Source organism: Globicephala melas, chromosome 20 (assembly GCF_963455315.2).
Source record: "Globicephala melas chromosome 20, mGloMel1.2, whole genome shotgun sequence".
Taxonomy (NCBI): Eukaryota; Metazoa; Chordata; class Mammalia; order Artiodactyla; family Delphinidae; genus Globicephala; species Globicephala melas.
This window is the reverse complement of record NC_083333.1, coordinates 40648951-40666697: the sequence shown is the minus strand read 5'-3', so window position 1 is coordinate 40666697 and position 17747 is coordinate 40648951. Positions and strand designations below refer to the sequence as shown.

Below are 17747 nucleotides of genomic sequence, written 5' to 3'. Positions count from 1 at the left end.
AGGAGCCAAGGGCCAAGCTGCGGAAGAAGGTAGATGGTTGCCACAGAGACGCCAAACTGAGCACCGGAAGCGGGCAGCAGGAGCTAGAGTGAATCAAAAGTCTTACGTGGTGTCAGTGGTCACGTCCTGCTTCTGGTTGGTTGCGGAAGATGTGGGGTGGTCTTCAGCCTGAGTGATGCCATGGGGGCGGGGGGGGGGGAGGAATGAGGACAGGGACAGGAGAGAGTTCCAGAACCTGACATCACAATCCTGAGAGTGATGTCACAGCGGGCCCAGGATTCTGGAACTTGGGCTGCCTGCTGGGCCCAATGTGAAAGGTATAGTAGGAAGAAGGAGTGACAGCTGGCTAAAGGGCCCCGACCACCCTCCCCGACACCCTAGGAGAGCAGCCTGGCTCCCCTTGTCCCAGGGCGCCATGGAGATGGAGAGCACGGCGGCCTCCGCAGGTTTCCACCAGCCTCACATGGAGAGGAAGATGAGTGCGATGACCTGTGAGATCTTCAACGAGCTTAGGCTAGAGGGCAAGCTCTGCGACGTGGTCATCAAGGTCAATGGTTTTGAGTTCAATGCCCACAAGAACATCCTCTGTAGCTGCAGTTCCTACTTTAGGTACAACACGGTTGCTGGACTAAGCCAAAAGGGGGAATGGGGCTCATTCTGAGACATTTTGGTTCATTTCATATTTCCCACCCCATTATCTTAAGTTTAGGGACACTGTCAAAGCCCTGGGCTCCTGTAGACTGGCTCCTTTGTCTTCTGAAGAGGCACAGCTAGGGCCAGAGCCTCTTCTGTCTCATTTGCAACTAGATTTCAACCAACTATTGGTGGGCCAGATGCTTTTTTTCTTTGATTTTCACCCAAACCAACCTTTGGGAAGGTTGGACACCTGTAGTGGGTTTCCTACTTAAACCTAGATGACAGTGCCACTCCAGCCACCCCTTAAGCCCCTATCTGAGACTATCTCAAACAGGGTGACAAATTAACAAGGACTGAGAGGGTGGGAAGGGGGATGAGGGGAAAGAACCAAGGAAATATTTTTCAGAAGAAAAAAGGAGTTTGAGCCAAAACTATTGTAACCCAGGAAGTAAAAGACCTATTTTGTTCATGAGCTGAAAATATGTGAGTACTCGGTTCCAATGAAGATATGATAAGTGCGTGCCACCCGTTGCTAAAAGTTCTCATTCATCTAGACCTAGAGCAGGGTATACAAAATGACCAAAGAGTGACTATTTTAAGCTTTGCAGGCCATACAGTCTCTGTCACAACTACTCCACTCTGCCTTTAGTAGGAAAGCAGCCACAGACAATACTAAATGAAAGGGCATGGCTCTGTTCCAATAAAATTATTTATGAATACCGAAATTTGAATTTAACTTCCAGGTGTCACAAAATATCTTCCCCCCAAAAGAAAAGAAAAAAATGTTTCCCCATTTAAAAATGTAAAAAATATTCTTAGCTCACGTGCAGTACAAAAACAAGAGTTGGCCTGAATTTGGCCAAGAGGCTGTAGGTTTTCAGACCTCTTCTCTAGAGAATTTGATCTCTGAGCCCACATTCCCTTAAACTTCCTAGAAAAAGGAAGGAAAAATATATTAGAGCAGGGACTTCTGTCCTCTGCAACACCTAGAGAAGTACCTAGCTACATAGTAGGGACCCAATAAGTTGTTGTAGAATAGTAGTCATTTTACTCATTCAATAATTATTTATGGAGTGCCCATTTTGTGACAGGTACTGGAAATAAAACAATGTATAAACATTCCTGTTCTCGTAAAGTTTACCTTCCAGTAGGGGGAACAGGCATTTAATAAATAAAATACATATTACGTCATAAGTGCTAGGGAAAAAAAGGAAGATAGAGAGGGGTCAGTGGTAATTTTAAATAGGATTATCACTTTGCTGACAAAGTGACATTTGAGCAAAGACTTCAAGGGGCTGCGCTCTTGGGAAATAACGGAGATCTTGGGGGAGCCTTCCAGGCAGAGTACGAAGCAAAGTGCACAGATGGAAGCATCTCTGGTGTATTCAAGGAAAGCAAGGCCAGCAGGGCTGGAGCAAGGTGAGGAGGAAGGTGAGAGGAAATATGGTTAGAGAGGTATTCATGGTCCAGATCTCAGAGGTCTCTTGTAGTCCCTGGTAAGGACTTTGTATTTTACTCTGAGTAACAAGGGAAGTCAGTGGAAGGTTCTGAGCGGAAGAGGAGCATCAACTCATAAGGAGCATGCTGGTGTCTGGGATAAGACTATAAACTCTGGAGGTGTCAAAAGCAGAAGCAGAGAGATCAGTTGGGAGGTTTACTTCCAATAATCTAGGCAAGAGCTGGTGGTGGCTCACACCAAGAAGGTAGCAATGAGAGAGGTGAGAAGCGATCAGATTCTGGATATGTGTTGATTGAATAATACTTGGTTTTTTGTGTGTTTTTTTTGCGGTACGTGGGCCTCTCACTGTTGCGGCCTCTCCCGTTGCAGAGCACAGGCTCCGGACGCGCAGGCTCAGTGGCCATGGCTCACGGGCCCAGCCACTCGGCGGCATGTGGGATCTTCCCAGACCGGGGCACGAACCCGTGTCCCCCCAGTCGGCAGGCGGACTCTCAACCACTGAGCCACCAGAGAAGCCCAATAATACTTGTTTTAAAAGTGTATTTGCTCAAGTTTAATTTCCTTAATTAAGACAGAATTTGGTGGGCAATGGGCTGAGACAGAAAAAGACCTCGGTCTTACTCCCAGCTGTAGATACCAGTTTCTCCATCCACAAAATGGGAAAAAGCCTACTTATCATGAAGATAGGAATACAAGTGACCGAAGTCAAAGTTCTTGGAAAGGTTCTCTTGACCACTGTATAAAACCTACCCTCCTCCCCCCACTTCCTCACGCCAATTTATTTCCAATTTACTTATTGTGCACACTATTTGGAAAATGTCCAAATGTCCCACAACAAGAGAAGGTGGCGGGGGTAGGGAACATGGCAAACTAGAGAGAAGTATTTCAGTGACCGCTAGTTTCTTTCTTTCTTCCAGAGCTTTGTTTACAAGTGGCTGGAACAACATTGAAAAGAAGGTATACAACATCCCTGGCATTACCCCCAACATGATGAAGCTAATTATCGAATATGCGTACACCCGGACCGTCCCCATCACACCAGACAACATGGAGAACCTGCTGGTTGCTGCAGACCAATTTAACATCATGGGTATTGTCAGGGCTTGCTGTGAGTTCCTCGAGTCGGAGCTGTGTTTGGATAATTGTATCGGCATCTGCAAGTTCACAGACTACATCTACTGCCCTGAGCTGAGGCGGAAGACCTACACGTTCATACTGCACAACTTTGAGGAGATGGTGAAAGTCTCAGAAGAGTTTTTAGAGCTCTCAGTCACTGAACTTAAGGATATCATTGAGAAAGATGAACTCAACGTCAAACAAGAAGATGCTGTATTTGAGGCCATTGTAAAATGGACTTCTTATGACCCCCAAAATAGAAAGCAGCATATTTCAGTCTTGCTTCCCAAGGTCGTTTAGTTATTCTTTTGTGGGATGCTTAATTGCTTTTTTTTTTTTTTTTTTTGCCTGTGCCACATGGTTTGTGGGATCTTAATTCCACAACCAGGGATCGAACCCATGCCCCTGCAGTGGAAGCTCAGAGTCCTAACCACTGGACTGCCAGAGAATTCCCTTAATTGCTCACTTTTGATTCATTTATCCCAGAGGGATTGTCCCAAGAGCCATACTCAGATGTTTGACAGCTTCCAAGGCTGTAGTTATACTTACATATACTTATATATGTACCTCTACAGAAGGCATCCCCTGCTATTCTCTGGAATTTTGCAATTTTCTTTGCCCTTGACATTGCTAGTTCCTTCTGCTCCAGTTATATTCTCTTTGACCAAGATTCTCCCTGGTAGTGGGGGAAGGAGAGGGCAGGCCTTCAAAAGAATTCTAAAGGGTCTTCCTCTCACCCCTTTCCTTCTGTGAGTTTCCCCAACCAAAACAGGAGTTGGACAAGAAACCAGATCATGAGCATTGCACTCAATTGTAGCCATTTGGTGCTAATTCATGTTATTTTACATACAGAGACATAGATATCCAATTACTGAATAATGACCACAGCTTTTTCTGGTCTAATAGTCCTGTCCAGGGGCCAAGGAATGGACTAGCTCTGTGACCACTTGAGGTGGCTTCTATCTCGCTCATTCTCAGCATCCAATGTATACCACCTCCAAAACACAAATATTTAAACTGTGAGCTGTAAATTACAAAAACAAAACAAAACATGATCCTACTGCATTCGGAGAAGACTGTAAAACTGCGGGCTTAAGGACATGGGTTTTCCAGACACCACACCTAGTCTGAATGACTTTCTCTATTTCCTTCTTAGGTTCGCCTGGGTCTAATGCATGCTGAATACTTCATGACCAATGTTAAGATGAATGACTATATCAAAGACAGCGAGGAATGCAAGCCAGTCATCATTAATGCACTGAAGGCCATGTATGACCTAAACATGAACGGATCTTCTAATTCTGACTTCACCAACCCACTCACCAGGCCCCGCCTGCCCTACGCCATCCTATTTGCAATTGGTGGCTGGAGTGGTGGGAGCCCCACCAATACCATTGAGGCATATGATGCTCGGGCAGACAGATGGCTGAATGTCACTTGTGAGGAAGAGAGTCCTCGTGCCTACCACGGGACAGCTTATTTGAAAGGCTATGTTTATGTCGTTGGGGGGTTCGATAGTATAGACTATTTCAATAGTGTCAAGCGTTTTAACCCAGTCAAGAAAACGTGGCACCAGGTATCCCCGATGCACTCCAAGCGTTGCTATGTCAGCGTGACAGTCCTCGGTAATTTTATTTATGCCATGGGAGGATTTGATGGCTATGTGCGTCTCAACACTGCTGAACGTTATGAGCCAGAGACCAACCAATGGACACTCATTGCCCCCATGCATGAACAGAGGAGTGATGCGAGTGCCACAACACTCCATGGAAAGGTAAGACCCCAGGGGAAGGTGGGGTTAGGAGATGTGAAAGCAAACAGGCCTGGAAATAATGGATGGAAAACAGAAGTGGCAGGATTCACTTTGCAATACTAACTCCTTCATCAAATGACTATCTTTTCTGATTTTACTTATTAAAAAGCAATGCGTGCACATGTGGAAAAAAGAAACTCAGACTGAAGACTGGCATCAGAAGTGTCCCCTGCCCCAGCCACCACCATATACACACGCTTTCTTTCTACTCCCCAGTTTTAATAATCTTGGAACTCTCTTCACACAGGTCTACATATGTGGTGGGTTTAACGGAAATGAATGCCTGTCAACGGCAGAAGTGTACAACGCTGAGAGTAATCAGTGGACAGTCATAGCACCCATGAGAAGCAGGAGGAGTGGAATAGGCGTAACTGCTTATGGAGAACACGTATATGCGGTGAGTTCCTTTTGCACAACAAAAATTATAGCCCTACATTTCCTATTAGCAAATAGGTTTACACTACCACTGGGAAGAATCTGAAAGCTTCTTTCCGTGGAAGATAGTGGAAGAGGGAGGTATGAAATCACTGGTCCCCCCCGCCACCCCCAAAGAGGGCATCCTCAGCAAACAGAAGCGATGGTTAACAGCCAGCTGTGTTTCCTCTGCTGTCCACAGGTAGGCGGCTTTGATGGAGCTAATCGACTTAGGAGTGCAGAAGTCTACAGCCCAGTGGCTAATATCTGGCGCACAATCCCCACTATGTTTACTCCTCGTAGCAATTTTGGTATTGGGGTGGTAGACGACCTCTTGTTTGTGGTGGGTGGCTTTAATGGCTTTACCACCACCTTTAATGTTGAGTGCTATGATGAAAAGACCGAAGAGTGGTATGATGCTCATGACATGAGTATATACCGCAGTGCTCTGAGCTGCTGTGTGGTACCAGGGCTGGCCAACGTTGAGGAATACGCAGCTAGACGAGGCAACTTCACAGGATTAGCACTGCGCGATGAAGTAAGGCATTCCGCCTCGACAAGTACCCTACCTGTATGAGCCTCTTCACTTAGCTAATAAAAAGTCTAAGCAAGCAATAAGAATTTTCTTTTAAATAAATGCAGTGTTTAAACTTCTAGGAGTATTGGAAAATGTTCAACTTAAGGGAGCCAAGGGTTGCATGACTGAAGGGAATAAGAGGGGAGGAAGAAAGCAATTATATTCAATGGTGCAGAGTTAAAAAGGAAAAATCACAGTGCAAATCAGCTCTAAAGAAATACATTTATTTAAAACTTACATTGAGATGATTAGTAGCTATAACACAGAACAAGATAGCTTGGGAACATAAAACGAGCTATTTTACAATGTAATGTCTCAAAGCGTCCTAAATTCTATATCTCCTCTGACTTAAGGGGGGGCAGTCAAGATTATACTTGCAGTAGATAGGGGCTTGATACTGTCAGCCCAGAAAACTCACTGTATCAACTGGAACTAAATATTTATTTTACAAATAACTCAAAGAGCCCCAGCACATGGATCATAAGATCTTCGACCATGTAGCAAGCACTACTTTTCAGGAGTGCATTATGCAGGAGGATTAAGTTAACAAGTGCCCTACTGTATGTGCTTCACTGTCAGACATTTCCAGTAATGGTCATGGAGAGTAAGACAAAAGCCCTACAAAGGTAATCAACAAAGAGTGGTTATTTGCTATCTAATTAAATTCCTTGAAGCAAAATGACGATTCTGTTATTGTTATTGTATTACATCACGACTATGAGCTGTTTTGTTTCCAATGACCAAAACATATTATAATAGTAAGCATTATAACAAAAACAAAAATGGACTATTCTCAAGAAAGTAACAAACTGGAGTGATGAACTGTGACAGAATGTTTAACAGTTTAAAAAAGGAGAGACTGAACTGTTTCTCCAAATATTCTACACTTAAATGACAACCTATACACACCCTATGTTTCTAGTGTAGGCAGAGAACTTGCTTGACAATTCTACATATTTGGAAAAGACGTGAAATGTGGCCGATACACTTAGTTTGAGGCAAGCACAAAAAAAACCTCCCTTTGGTTATGCTCGATTAGGCCAAGTAACTAAAATATACAATTCAGCTTATGTGTCTACCAATAGTATAGTGTTCATATTAGAATTATGAAGCAGAGAATGAAGTATTTACACATACCACGTCTACACTAGCAAGAAACATAAAGAGGAAAAAAAGTGTGCCCTAGAAACTGCCTTACCAGCAGCCTGAGGAGTTTAATATACAGAAGAACAGAAATCTGCCATAAACACTATCTTTCTATCTCTTCAAACTTCTGTCCTACATAAAAAAAGATTTCAAAATTTTTTTTGTCCCAGAAATACAATACAAAATCAAGTAATCAAGACAAAACTGATGTCAATGAATTTTGAGGGTTTTTTTTTTTTTTTTTTAGCAAAGTAGTTTTGAATTGGCACAGCAAAAGCAAAGTTGGGTATCAAGATACACAAGACTAATCATGCAAACAACTGCAAGTGAGATGTATTACTTAAACACTAAGCTCATGACTGACATTCTCAATATATACACTGATTTTTTTTTTTTTAAACCGTGGTGGGGTAGGTATAGTTAAAGGATATCCATTCTAAGATACAAGCAGCCTCACTCATATAGGTATTACTTTTTGGTATAATCAATTCCTCTCTTTTCCTTCTACAAAACAAAAACAAAAGCAAAAAAGGTTTGCTTGAATACATATTAAGCTGTCTTTTTAAAGCTGCATTTTTAACTTCTTAAGTTATCAAACACAATCTTTAAGGTTTCATCAAAAAGGAAATTTCTTTCCCAAAGAGCCACTTTAGGCTGGTCATCATAATCAGAACCTTTCCAAATACTGCAGGAAGTTACTTCCAGTTTAGAATTTCAGAATGTCAGCCTTGAACAGATTTAAGCAAATCTGGTTTCTTTCCTTATTAACAAGTTAGTTAGGATATTTCAGAAACACAAGTTACTGATGTGAAATCACACATGTGAATTCAAAGATGAAAATTAGGAATCCAGTAGTCAGGAACCCTGCACACATCGTCATGCAAGGAAGGAAGGACTTACCCTCTCTTTCCAGCCATGGCCTCGGCTGCCTGCCGAGTTAAAAAACAACAGTTTCAATCACGTTTTCAAAACCAGATTCTACCTAAATCTTATGAGTTATGACTTCCGCCACATCATGTGAAAAAAAGATAACCCTACAAATAACTTGGTAATGACTGTCTCAGAAGACAACTCTGAGACAAAAAAAAAAAAGGCAATCAAAAACCTTACACCCTTCTGGAGAGAAACTGGCACCTTAGTGAGCTACTAAATTATTTCAACAGCACCAAGAAAAGGCAGTTTGCTAGCACAGTCTATCAGAGAGAAATGAGAACTTCATTCAGTGAGCTTTCCTGTCTTACTTGCATAGACCTCTCACAACTACTTAGCACTTCTCAGAATCCAAATAGCTTTTATTAAAATAACTACAAATAAATGGAAATTAAGAAAACAGTAGAGGTGGGGTAGGATAATATATCCTCATATAGAAATAGACTTGCAGGGCTTCCCTGGTGGCGCAGTGGTTGAGAGTCCGCCTGCCGACGCAGGGGACACGGGTTCGTGCCCCGGTCCGGGAAGGTCCCACATGCCGCGGAGCAGCTGTGCCCGTGAGCCATGGCCGCTGGGCCTGCGCGTCTGGAGTCTGTGCTCTGCAGTGGGGGAGGCCACAACAGTGAGAGGCCCGCGTATCGCAAAAAAAAAAAAAAAAAAAAAAAAAAGAAATAGACTTGCAGTCTCCCATCCCTACCCCGGCCTAAATTAAATGGTTTTAAAGCAGATTTCCAACACATTATTGAAAAACTTTGTCCTAGGCAGGGATACCGATTCAGAAATTTCAGTTAAGCTCTTAGTATAGAGTCCAAGGGCTAAACATTAATAGTCTCACAGCACACTGAGAGCCAAAATTCCTGGTTGTGCTTTTTTTCCTTTTGATGTTTGATCCAACTAATAAGATTAACTATAATGGACTAGGGGGAAAAAAAAATCACTGTACTTGGAATTCACCTTCTAGAATGGTATTCCAGAATGTCTAAGAAGGTAGAGACATTCTGAAAGAAACAAGAAAAGTATACTGGACCCACACTTCAAACCGTTAGAGCAGGAGTCCCTTATGTTAACTGAGTGCTAAAAGTCAACCTAAGTGCTAATTTGCATAAAGCCTGGGCGCAGATAAGAATATCAGAAGAATGCATAAAAATAAATAAAAGATAACCAAAGTGATAAATTTTTAAGAGCCATAATTATGCGCCCAAATGTAGTATTCTAGGCTCAGGCAAAGTTCCAATGAAAGTCTAGGGCAACTGGATAAAACATTGTAATAATCCAGGCTGAGAAATAATAAGGCTTCTCTTTAGCAACATTTCTCTAAATTGTTACTTCCTTCCCATTTTGAAGAAAGTTTCTTCTAGAAAGGAATGGTAAGGATTCCATACAATATGCATCAGAGCAAAAGTTAAAACTGAAGGCATTGTGTCGATTGTCATTGGCATTATTTACACTCATTAATTTATCTTCAAATAAGCCTGCAACTCCCGAAAAAAGCGTTTTTAAATTTTTCGGTGCCTTTGATTTCTTACTCTAGACTAATAATACTTTTCTTCTTAGAGAAATAAATCTCACAGATATGACTTCCTCTGTATTCAATCAGTCAGCTAAAGATCAGTACTCTTGCCAACTACCACTGTCTCAGAGCGATGACTTGAAGTTTATAACACAGTTGCTAAAGAAATGAAAAATACTCAAAAAATGCATGAGCCAATCACAAAGTTCTTATCAATCATCTCTTCTAGAAATAAACAAGACAGCATTTGTAGATAAACAAATATAAAAAAGTATCAATGCAAACATTCTGAAATCACCTTGCTGAAATACTGTGCTTTTCCCTTCAAATTTCAATCTCACTATTGCACATACCTCCTGTAGATGACGGCTCAATGCATAAATTCTGATCTTGTCAAAACCAACCATTCGGGAAAAAAATGAAAAAGATTATCAAAGTAAATGTGCAAATATAACTGGTGCTTAAAGCATGTTCAAAACATAAGACCCTAAGACAAAGGAGTTAAAACTTGCTGGCAGACAAACAGTCAAGTAACTACACCTGGTTTTTCCACTTATCTTTAGTAAGATCTTATTCAGCTAATACACACGCAAACCAAAGATGGATAAAGACTGCAAACTAACAAAAATTACCATGTATTGAATTGATCTTCCCATTCTTCAGTTTTTGACTATATCTCCTTTATATGGGGCGATAATCAGTTCATGTAGAAAATAAGTTATTGACATACTTTTTCAAGTAACAGTCTGGGTATCTTCAGCCTCATGAACAGGTATAACGGTTTTGAGCTGCACATATCAGAGAACCTAGCATTCTATCTGAGAGCTTGGCACTCGTCGCATGTTTAGGGCGTGTCGATGTATTTCTTGCATCTGTCTGATCCGGTCCTTCTGCCACATTAAGTTTTGAGGCATAGGATATCTCTGAGTGCCATGCAAGTACCGGTATGGGATTCTCACATGGCAGGCAGTGGCTCTACAACGAGGCTGTGGCATGGGAGGAAGAAGCATCCACCTCTTTCTCTCGGCACAATATCGGTAAGCTTCTTTCCGATACTGTTTGTCAATATCGTCACTGTTTTTCCAGCCTCCAATAATGAAAACGTCATCTTTGTAATAGCAAATGGCCGCTCCTTCGATGCTTAGGACTTCTGGAGGTAAGCTTTCAAGGATCTCATCGGAAACTTGGCTGGCAATTTTTCTTACTGCCTCTTCATTTTCTAAAGAATAACTCTTGGGACAGCATGAGGCTGTCTGATAAAAGTTTGAATTGACCACAGACATTTGGAAAAAGCAGTAATTGTCAATAAGTGGCAAAGATTCCACATCTTGCCACTGTCGAGTCTCCGTATCATAACAAGTGATGACAGCCTTTAATCCATCTTCAGTGTCCCGGTCCACAGGAGTGCGGGCAGCGATGTACACAAACCGGTCTTCAATGGCTAGTGCTTTAACATCTCGAAGAATCTTTGGTGCTGATTCCAAGTTGTGCCATTTATCAAGCTCGGGATTATAAACAGTCACATCTTTAAAACCAGGACTGAAGTTGCCATGTCCTCCAATGCTGTATAGCTTCCCTTTGACTTCTGTTAGTCCAAAAGAATGCTTCCTTGTCATCAGACTACAAACGTGTTCCCAGGTATTCAAGTTTGGGTTATACCTTTCCACAGTTTTAGCAAACCCTGGTTCCATCGACCCAGCAACATACACGTAGGATTCTGTTACTGCAACAGCATGTCCATCAAGGTGATTATGAATATGGGGTAGGTTTACCCATCTGTCCTCATCGACAAAATATCCCACACATTCACTTAAATAGTCCCCTCCTTCTGACACGCCTCCAATAACCATGATCACGTCCATGTTTTGCCCATAGCGAGGTAATAATGAGACATGAGAAGCAGGATGCTGGAACGTGCCAGACTGTATATTCTCGGCTCTAAGAGCATGCCTCTCCACTGCGTCGGCCACTAACTTGACACAAACTTCATTATTGGCCACCAGCCTCTCTGGTTTGACATGACGAGTAAGGTAAGTAGGTTTCATCTGGGACAATCTGAGCAATTTAAAAAGTTCTTCAAAGTATCTCTCTCTCTCTTCAGCATTTCTCTGAACCCATTTCAAAACGGTTTCAAATAGAACCTCTTCAGAATCAACTGTAATCTCCAAGTCTGACAGCCAGTCTCGAATGAGGTGGAACGGTAAAGTATAAAATTCCTCATCCTGAATTACTTTGTGGAAGTTTCTCCGTATCATATCCGCAGCTTTCAGAGCAAGTTGGCTTAGAGTATACATGTGAGCTAAACTATGAATGGCCACACAATTAGACAGATGAAGTTTTTTCTTGAGAAATTCTCCACAAAATTCTTTTAAACGAATTAATAGGAACCTAAAATCAAGAAAAAGAGAAAGAATTTTCAAATGTGCGTATTTTATGTGGCTGTACTTTTGAGAGCATCTGAATTATAAACTGAAATGTAAGCTTCATCTCACTTCATGCACAACACCTGAAAAAGCATATCCTCCCAAATTAAAAAGGATTGTGCTGAAAAGTAGGTGTAAAAGCATATATAAAAATCATCTTTATATATTTTAAATTATTTCCATTAGATAGTTTATATGTACTATATATTACACAAAGTATGTATAATACACACACACACAGAATTTTTGATTATGTAAGGTGTTTCAGAACATATCCTTCAATAAAGTGCAACAGTCCCATACTTTATTTCCACTTTAACTTGCCCTTGGCAAAGGCAAATCCCTATCCAAGGTTGTCTCTGCCATCCTGCCCTAGTCCTTTGCCAGCAACCAGCCTCTTCTTAGGTGAGGCTGGGTCTCAGTGAAGAGAATTTCTTTAGCATCAGCTACATGGTACAGGAACTGTGACTCCTGGGAGGCTGTCTGGTCAGCTCTCAGAGGGAATGGCGGTGCAGGCTTTGTGTCAGAGGTTTTAATCCTTTCTTCACCAGAGCTTTCTCCTTGAGTAGCCCAGGGGTGGGGGCAGGGGTGGTGCTCAGGGGTTTTGTCCTGAGCTGGGTTCTCATTAAAGCAGGTGAGGCAAGGCAAACGAAAACATCTGAAGAAGCCAGGAAATAAAACAACAACAGAAAACGTGTAGGATGGTCCACGTTACAAAAGTAAAGAAAGTAGTTTGGCATGTAGCTGACTAGATGCTGTTTGCTCACATAAATTAATCTGGCAGAATTCAGCCCCAGGGGTGGCCAATTTGAGACCACTGCTGAAGAGTAAGTCCCCAGAACTGAGAACATTAAATAATGTAAGAACGACTTCATCGGGACTTCCCTGGGGTCCAGTGGTTAAGATTCCGTGCTTCCACTGCAGGGGACGCGGGTTCCATCCCTGGTTGGGGAACCAAGATCCCACAGGCCGCTTGGCACGGCCAAAAAAGGAAAAAAAAAAGGAATGACTTCATCAGTCCAGGCCTCTCTCACGTCAGTAACCATTTGCTATTGTGATTATTGTGCTTAATAACTGACTGCGATATGAAGATGAATCTCAAGACAGGCTCCCTTCACCCTCTCCAGAGAACACACCATCTCAGACATAAACCAGAGACAAGGTTGAGTGGTAAGAGCTCTAGTGGCTCTCAAACATGTCGGTGCCAGGGTCACTCACTCCTGGGCTGCCCCACGCCCTACTTCTGATTTTTGGCAGGCACTCCAGGTAAGCCGACACGCATCCCCTTGGACAGGTGTTTGGAAACACTGCTCTATGAGAACAATAGCTACTGTATACTGGGCACGCGCCACGTGACAGGCATCATGCTGGGCACTTCCTATTATCCCTTCAGGTTGTAGGTGCCTGCAAGGTAGGTGTGATCAACAGAAAGAGTATATGGGGGGAGGTGGGGAGGTAGTAAAGGAATCCTGCCTCAGAGCTGATGGGTGAGGTTGGATGTGATGGTTGCAGGGCGCTTAGTGCCAAACACAAGGCAGCTGCTCAGCAACTGACATATGGAGAGAAGTTAAAGTGTTAAGTCAACTGCCTGGGGTGTTCTCTCCTCTCCTCACCCCAATTCTCCAGTAAAGCAGCAGTAAATCTGAAAGAACACAAGCTCACATGACAGAAGCAAACGCGGCTTGAATGAGTGCAATGACCCTTCTCTATCCATCTGCATTCAACAAACCTCCCTCTCTTCTCTCAGACCTACATCCACCCACCCAACCCCACCCTCAAACAGATGACCCAGTCTCATGCTTTGAGAAAACAGAAGCAGTCAGGCAGAAACTTCATTTTCCCACTACCTTTTTTTTTTTTTTTGGCCACACCTCGCAGCTTGTGGGATCTTAGTTCCCCGACCAGGGATTGAACCCGGGCCCCGGCAGTGAGAGCACCTAGTCCTAACCACTGGACTGCCGGGGAATTCTCTCCCACTATCCAATCTGTCTGCCTAACAGCTGTACCCTATACTCTGCCTTCCCAGTCCAACTTCTCCACTTTTAACATGGATTCCATCCCCTTCTTGGTTTCAAGGACTTTGGTCCTATAACATCAATTTCTCCTCTTCCACAGATTCATTTTCCATCAGCACACAAACACGCTCCACTATCTCCTGTCTTGGGGTTGGGGGGGAAGACCTTCCTGGACTCCTCTCCACACATGTCCATGTGTATCATTTTTCTGGTCCTCTTGACAGTCAGACTTAAATGGCTCTTGTCAGTGCCATCAGGGACCTCTATTATCACCAAATCCAATGATCACTTACAGTTGACAGAGCTGACATGATTGGCTACTCCCTCCTTGACACACTTCAGGCTTCCATGGGATCAGTCTCCTCTGCTGGTTCCTCTTTACCATTCTGGAGAACCCCAGGGCTCAGTCCCGCTGTTTCTCTTTTCTATCTAGACTCTCTTCCTAAGTAATTTCATCCGAGGCTTTAATTACCACCTATTGCTAATTTCCTTCCAATCTGTAGCTCCCAGTGCTCTTCTATACAACTGCCTACTAGACACTTCCTGGACCAAAAACCAAACTCCTGATTTTCCTCCCAAACACTTTCCTGCAGTCTTTCACATCTTAATAAATAATGAACGAACTCCATCTTTCCAGTGGGTCAAAAAACTAGCAGTCTTTTCCCTAACCCCCCACATCAAATCCATCAGCAAATGCATCTCCTCTGCCTTCAAAATATGTCTAGAATCAAAGCATTTCTCATCACTCTTCGTTCTCCCTCCTCAATCCAAACCTCCACCACCATTGCCACAACCTCCTAAACTAGTCTCTCTGCTTCTGCCCTTGCAGCCCCTTCCCCACCACCTCATCCTTTTTCTCAACACAACAGCATTCTCCAAATCAAAGTGCATCATTCCTCTAGCCCAAACCTTCCCATGTCATTCAGAGTAAGAGCCCAAGTCCTTCCACAGGCTGACAAGGCCCTGTGGGATCCGGATCCATCCCCATTACCACCTTCAGGCCTCTCCTACTCCTCTCACCCTGCATCCCTTTGATTCAGCCACACTGGCCTCCTGCTATTCTCTAACACCCAGACAAGCACCACCTCAGGACAAGCACCTGTGTCCCCAACCTGAAACACCCTTAACCTCACTTCCTTCGGTTCTTTGCAAAATGTCTTCTTCACAAGGATTTCTCTATCCATCCAATTTTAAAAACAGCTCCTTTACACCAGCACTTTCTATATGCCCCACCATCCTTCATTTTTCAAAACAGCTCTAGCAATCACCTAACATGCTGTTTTATTTATTGTCCATCTACCAATGTAAGTGCAATGTGGAAAGGGACTTTCGTCTGTTTTGTTCACTGCTGAATTCCCAGCAGCTTAGAACCCAGTGTCTGAACTGATGCATAATAGGTACTCAATAGGTATTTGTTCAAATAACGAATGTGTAACATAATACCGCCCCCAAAGACTCCGCCCCACCTCCAAACTGCATTCACCTGCCTCCTACCTAGTCTCTGGAACATCCATCTGGGCCCCCTACAATCCATCTTCCCCAGCAGCAGGATCATCTTTAAAAATATTTAAATCAGATCATTTCTTTAGCCAGCTTCCCATCACCCAGTAAAATCCAAACTCCTTTTCCCAACGCATTTCACACACCCTTCTCCCCTTCATCCACTAGATCACTGAGTTTTCCTTTTTCACTTCTTCTCTAAGCCAAATGAGATCCCGCCCGAGGGCCTTCGCGCTATCTGCCAGAAATGGTCATTCCTCATGTTTGCATGGCCAGTACTCCGTTGCCGTTTAAAGGTCTGTTTAAATGTCACCTCCTCAGAAAGGTCTTTCCTCTACGCAATCACTATCCTTTCATCCTTTTTATTTTATTTTAATTTATTTTATTTGCGGTACGCGGGCCTCTCACTGTTGTGGCCTCTCCCGTTGCGGGGCACAGGCTCCGGACACGCAGGCTCAGCGGCCATGGCTCACGGGCCCAGCTGCTCCGCGGCATGTGGGATCTTCCCAGACCGGGGCACGAACCCGTGTCCCCTGCATCGGCAGGCGGACTCTCAACCACTGCGCCACCAGGGAAGCCCCCTTTCATCCTTTTTAAATGTCAACACAGTACTTATTACATGCGGACCTTCTTCTTCATTGCCTTTGTCCCTTCACCTGGAGTCTGACAGGCTGCCCTCGCCGGACTGGCAGGTTGCAACCTCAGCACCCAGCGCAGGGGCGGCCCCACAGCACACAGCAGGAGCTCAATAAGTATCAAACGAATGCACTTCGTCAGGGCTCACTCGAGCCCACCCTGGACACTGTCCTCCCCGCCTTCTCCTGCGCCCTCCCTGGATGCGGCCCTCGGTCGGCGAGCATCCCCACCCCCGCCCTGCACATCCCGCCTTCGCCACCTACCTGTCGGCTAACTCCAGCACCTCGTGCACACTGCCCGTGCTGACGCGGATGCGCCCGGTGTACATGTACTCGATAACAGCTTCCACCGTGTCGGGTTCGGGCCCGGGCTCGGAGCTCCACTTGCGCATCTCCACCCGGCCCGAGCGGGACTCGGAGAACTGGCCCGAGAGCAGGGGCGTGAAGTACTCGGTGGCGGCGGCCAGCACCGAGCGATGGGCCCGGAACTCGCGGCCTCCCGCACCGCCGAAGCACAAGGTAATGTCGCAGAAGAGGCCCTGGCGCCGCTGCTCGTTCTGCCTCCATGACAGCTCCGAGCAGTGAGAGCTGCACTCGAAATCCTCGGCCTCCGGGCCCGGGTCGCCCCCGCTCGCCTCCATTGCAGACAAGCCAGGACCAGGCCCGAAGTCCACCGTGCCGCTGCCTCTGACTTCGGCGGCCAGCCCCGCCGAGCCGGCGGCGGCCGTCTCCATGCTCTCCATCTCTAGCACCTGCAGAGATGCAGCCGCAGCCGCCGCTGCTGCTGCCGCCACCGCCGCCGCCGCCATCTTGACGCCGCCGCCCCCGACCCCGCAGTCCCCGAAGGATCCGGCAGTCCTGGTGCGACACAGAGGGATTCTGGGAATAAGTAGTGGGCGCGGGGCGGAGCCGGCCGCCGCTGGGTCTGCGCATGCGCCCCCCCGCCCTAACGCGTCCCCCTCAGGTAAGGTGCAAACGTAATGCTCCCCAGTTATGACAGTCTCCCCGGGGGCCGCCCATCCACACGCCCTTGGGAGGATGGCTGTTTCCATCCCCTTAGAGAGCAGCGTGCTCTTCGTGATCGTTTTGTAAAACAAAAGCCCCCTTAGACCCTCACCCAGTGTTGTCTTGGGTGGCAACACTGGATTTTTATTTAAACGTTTAGAATGGCCTTGGAGTAAAAATTGAAAAAGAAAAAAAAGACTCGAGACTGAGCCCCAGTTAAGTGGATGCGGGTGAGCAAGTTACTTATTATCTCTGAACTAATTTATCTTTCTAAAAAATGGGATACTATCTAGATTGGAAGACCGCTGTGAGGATTAAATGAGATGCTTGTCAGGTGTTTTACACAGTGCTTGGTCCACAGTTACTGTTCCATACATACGTGTTAAAAAGATAAATAAAAGCCACTTTGGGGCTTTAAGCAAGGGAGTGGCTCAATCAGATGCCTGTTTTAAAATGTCGCTGGTGGCTGTGTGGAGAATGGACCGTAAGGGGACAAAAGTGGAACTAAGGGCACTAAGTTATCAGACCAGATATGGGTAGATCAGGGGGGTAAATCGACAGGACTTGG

General features: G+C 44.7%; 2 protein-coding genes across 3 annotated transcripts; one reads left to right on the top strand and one right to left on the bottom strand.

The window, feature by feature from the left end:
• The first annotated feature begins 415 nt into the window (after window positions 1–415).
• Window positions 416–6015, top strand: KLHL10 (kelch like family member 10). The gene is made up of 5 exons (XM_030839812.2): window positions 416–609; window positions 3013–3502; window positions 4368–4985; window positions 5272–5421; window positions 5641–6015. The coding sequence occupies exons 1-5, from the start codon at window positions 416–418 to the stop codon at window positions 6013–6015; spliced, it is 1827 nt and encodes a 608-aa protein (XP_030695672.2).
• Window positions 6016–6223: 208 nt separating this feature from the next.
• KLHL11 (kelch like family member 11) lies at window positions 6224–17029 on the bottom strand. 2 transcript variants are annotated; one of them, XR_004035881.2, is made up of 3 exons: window positions 16439–17029; window positions 10234–11989; window positions 6224–8690 (listed from the first exon to the last, which is right to left on the bottom strand). XR_004035881.2 is itself a non-coding variant. In XM_030840279.2 (2 exons), exons 1-2 carry the CDS (start codon window positions 16981–16983, stop codon window positions 10408–10410), a joined length of 2127 nt encoding a protein of 708 aa, XP_030696139.1. In that variant the 5' UTR covers window positions 16984–17029; the 3' UTR covers window positions 6224–10407. The 2 variants fall into 2 exon arrangements, 1 of the variants encoding a protein (XP_030696139.1); XM_030840279.2 differs by having other exon boundaries at window positions 6224–11989.
• Between the last annotated feature and the right edge of the window lie 718 nt (window positions 17030–17747).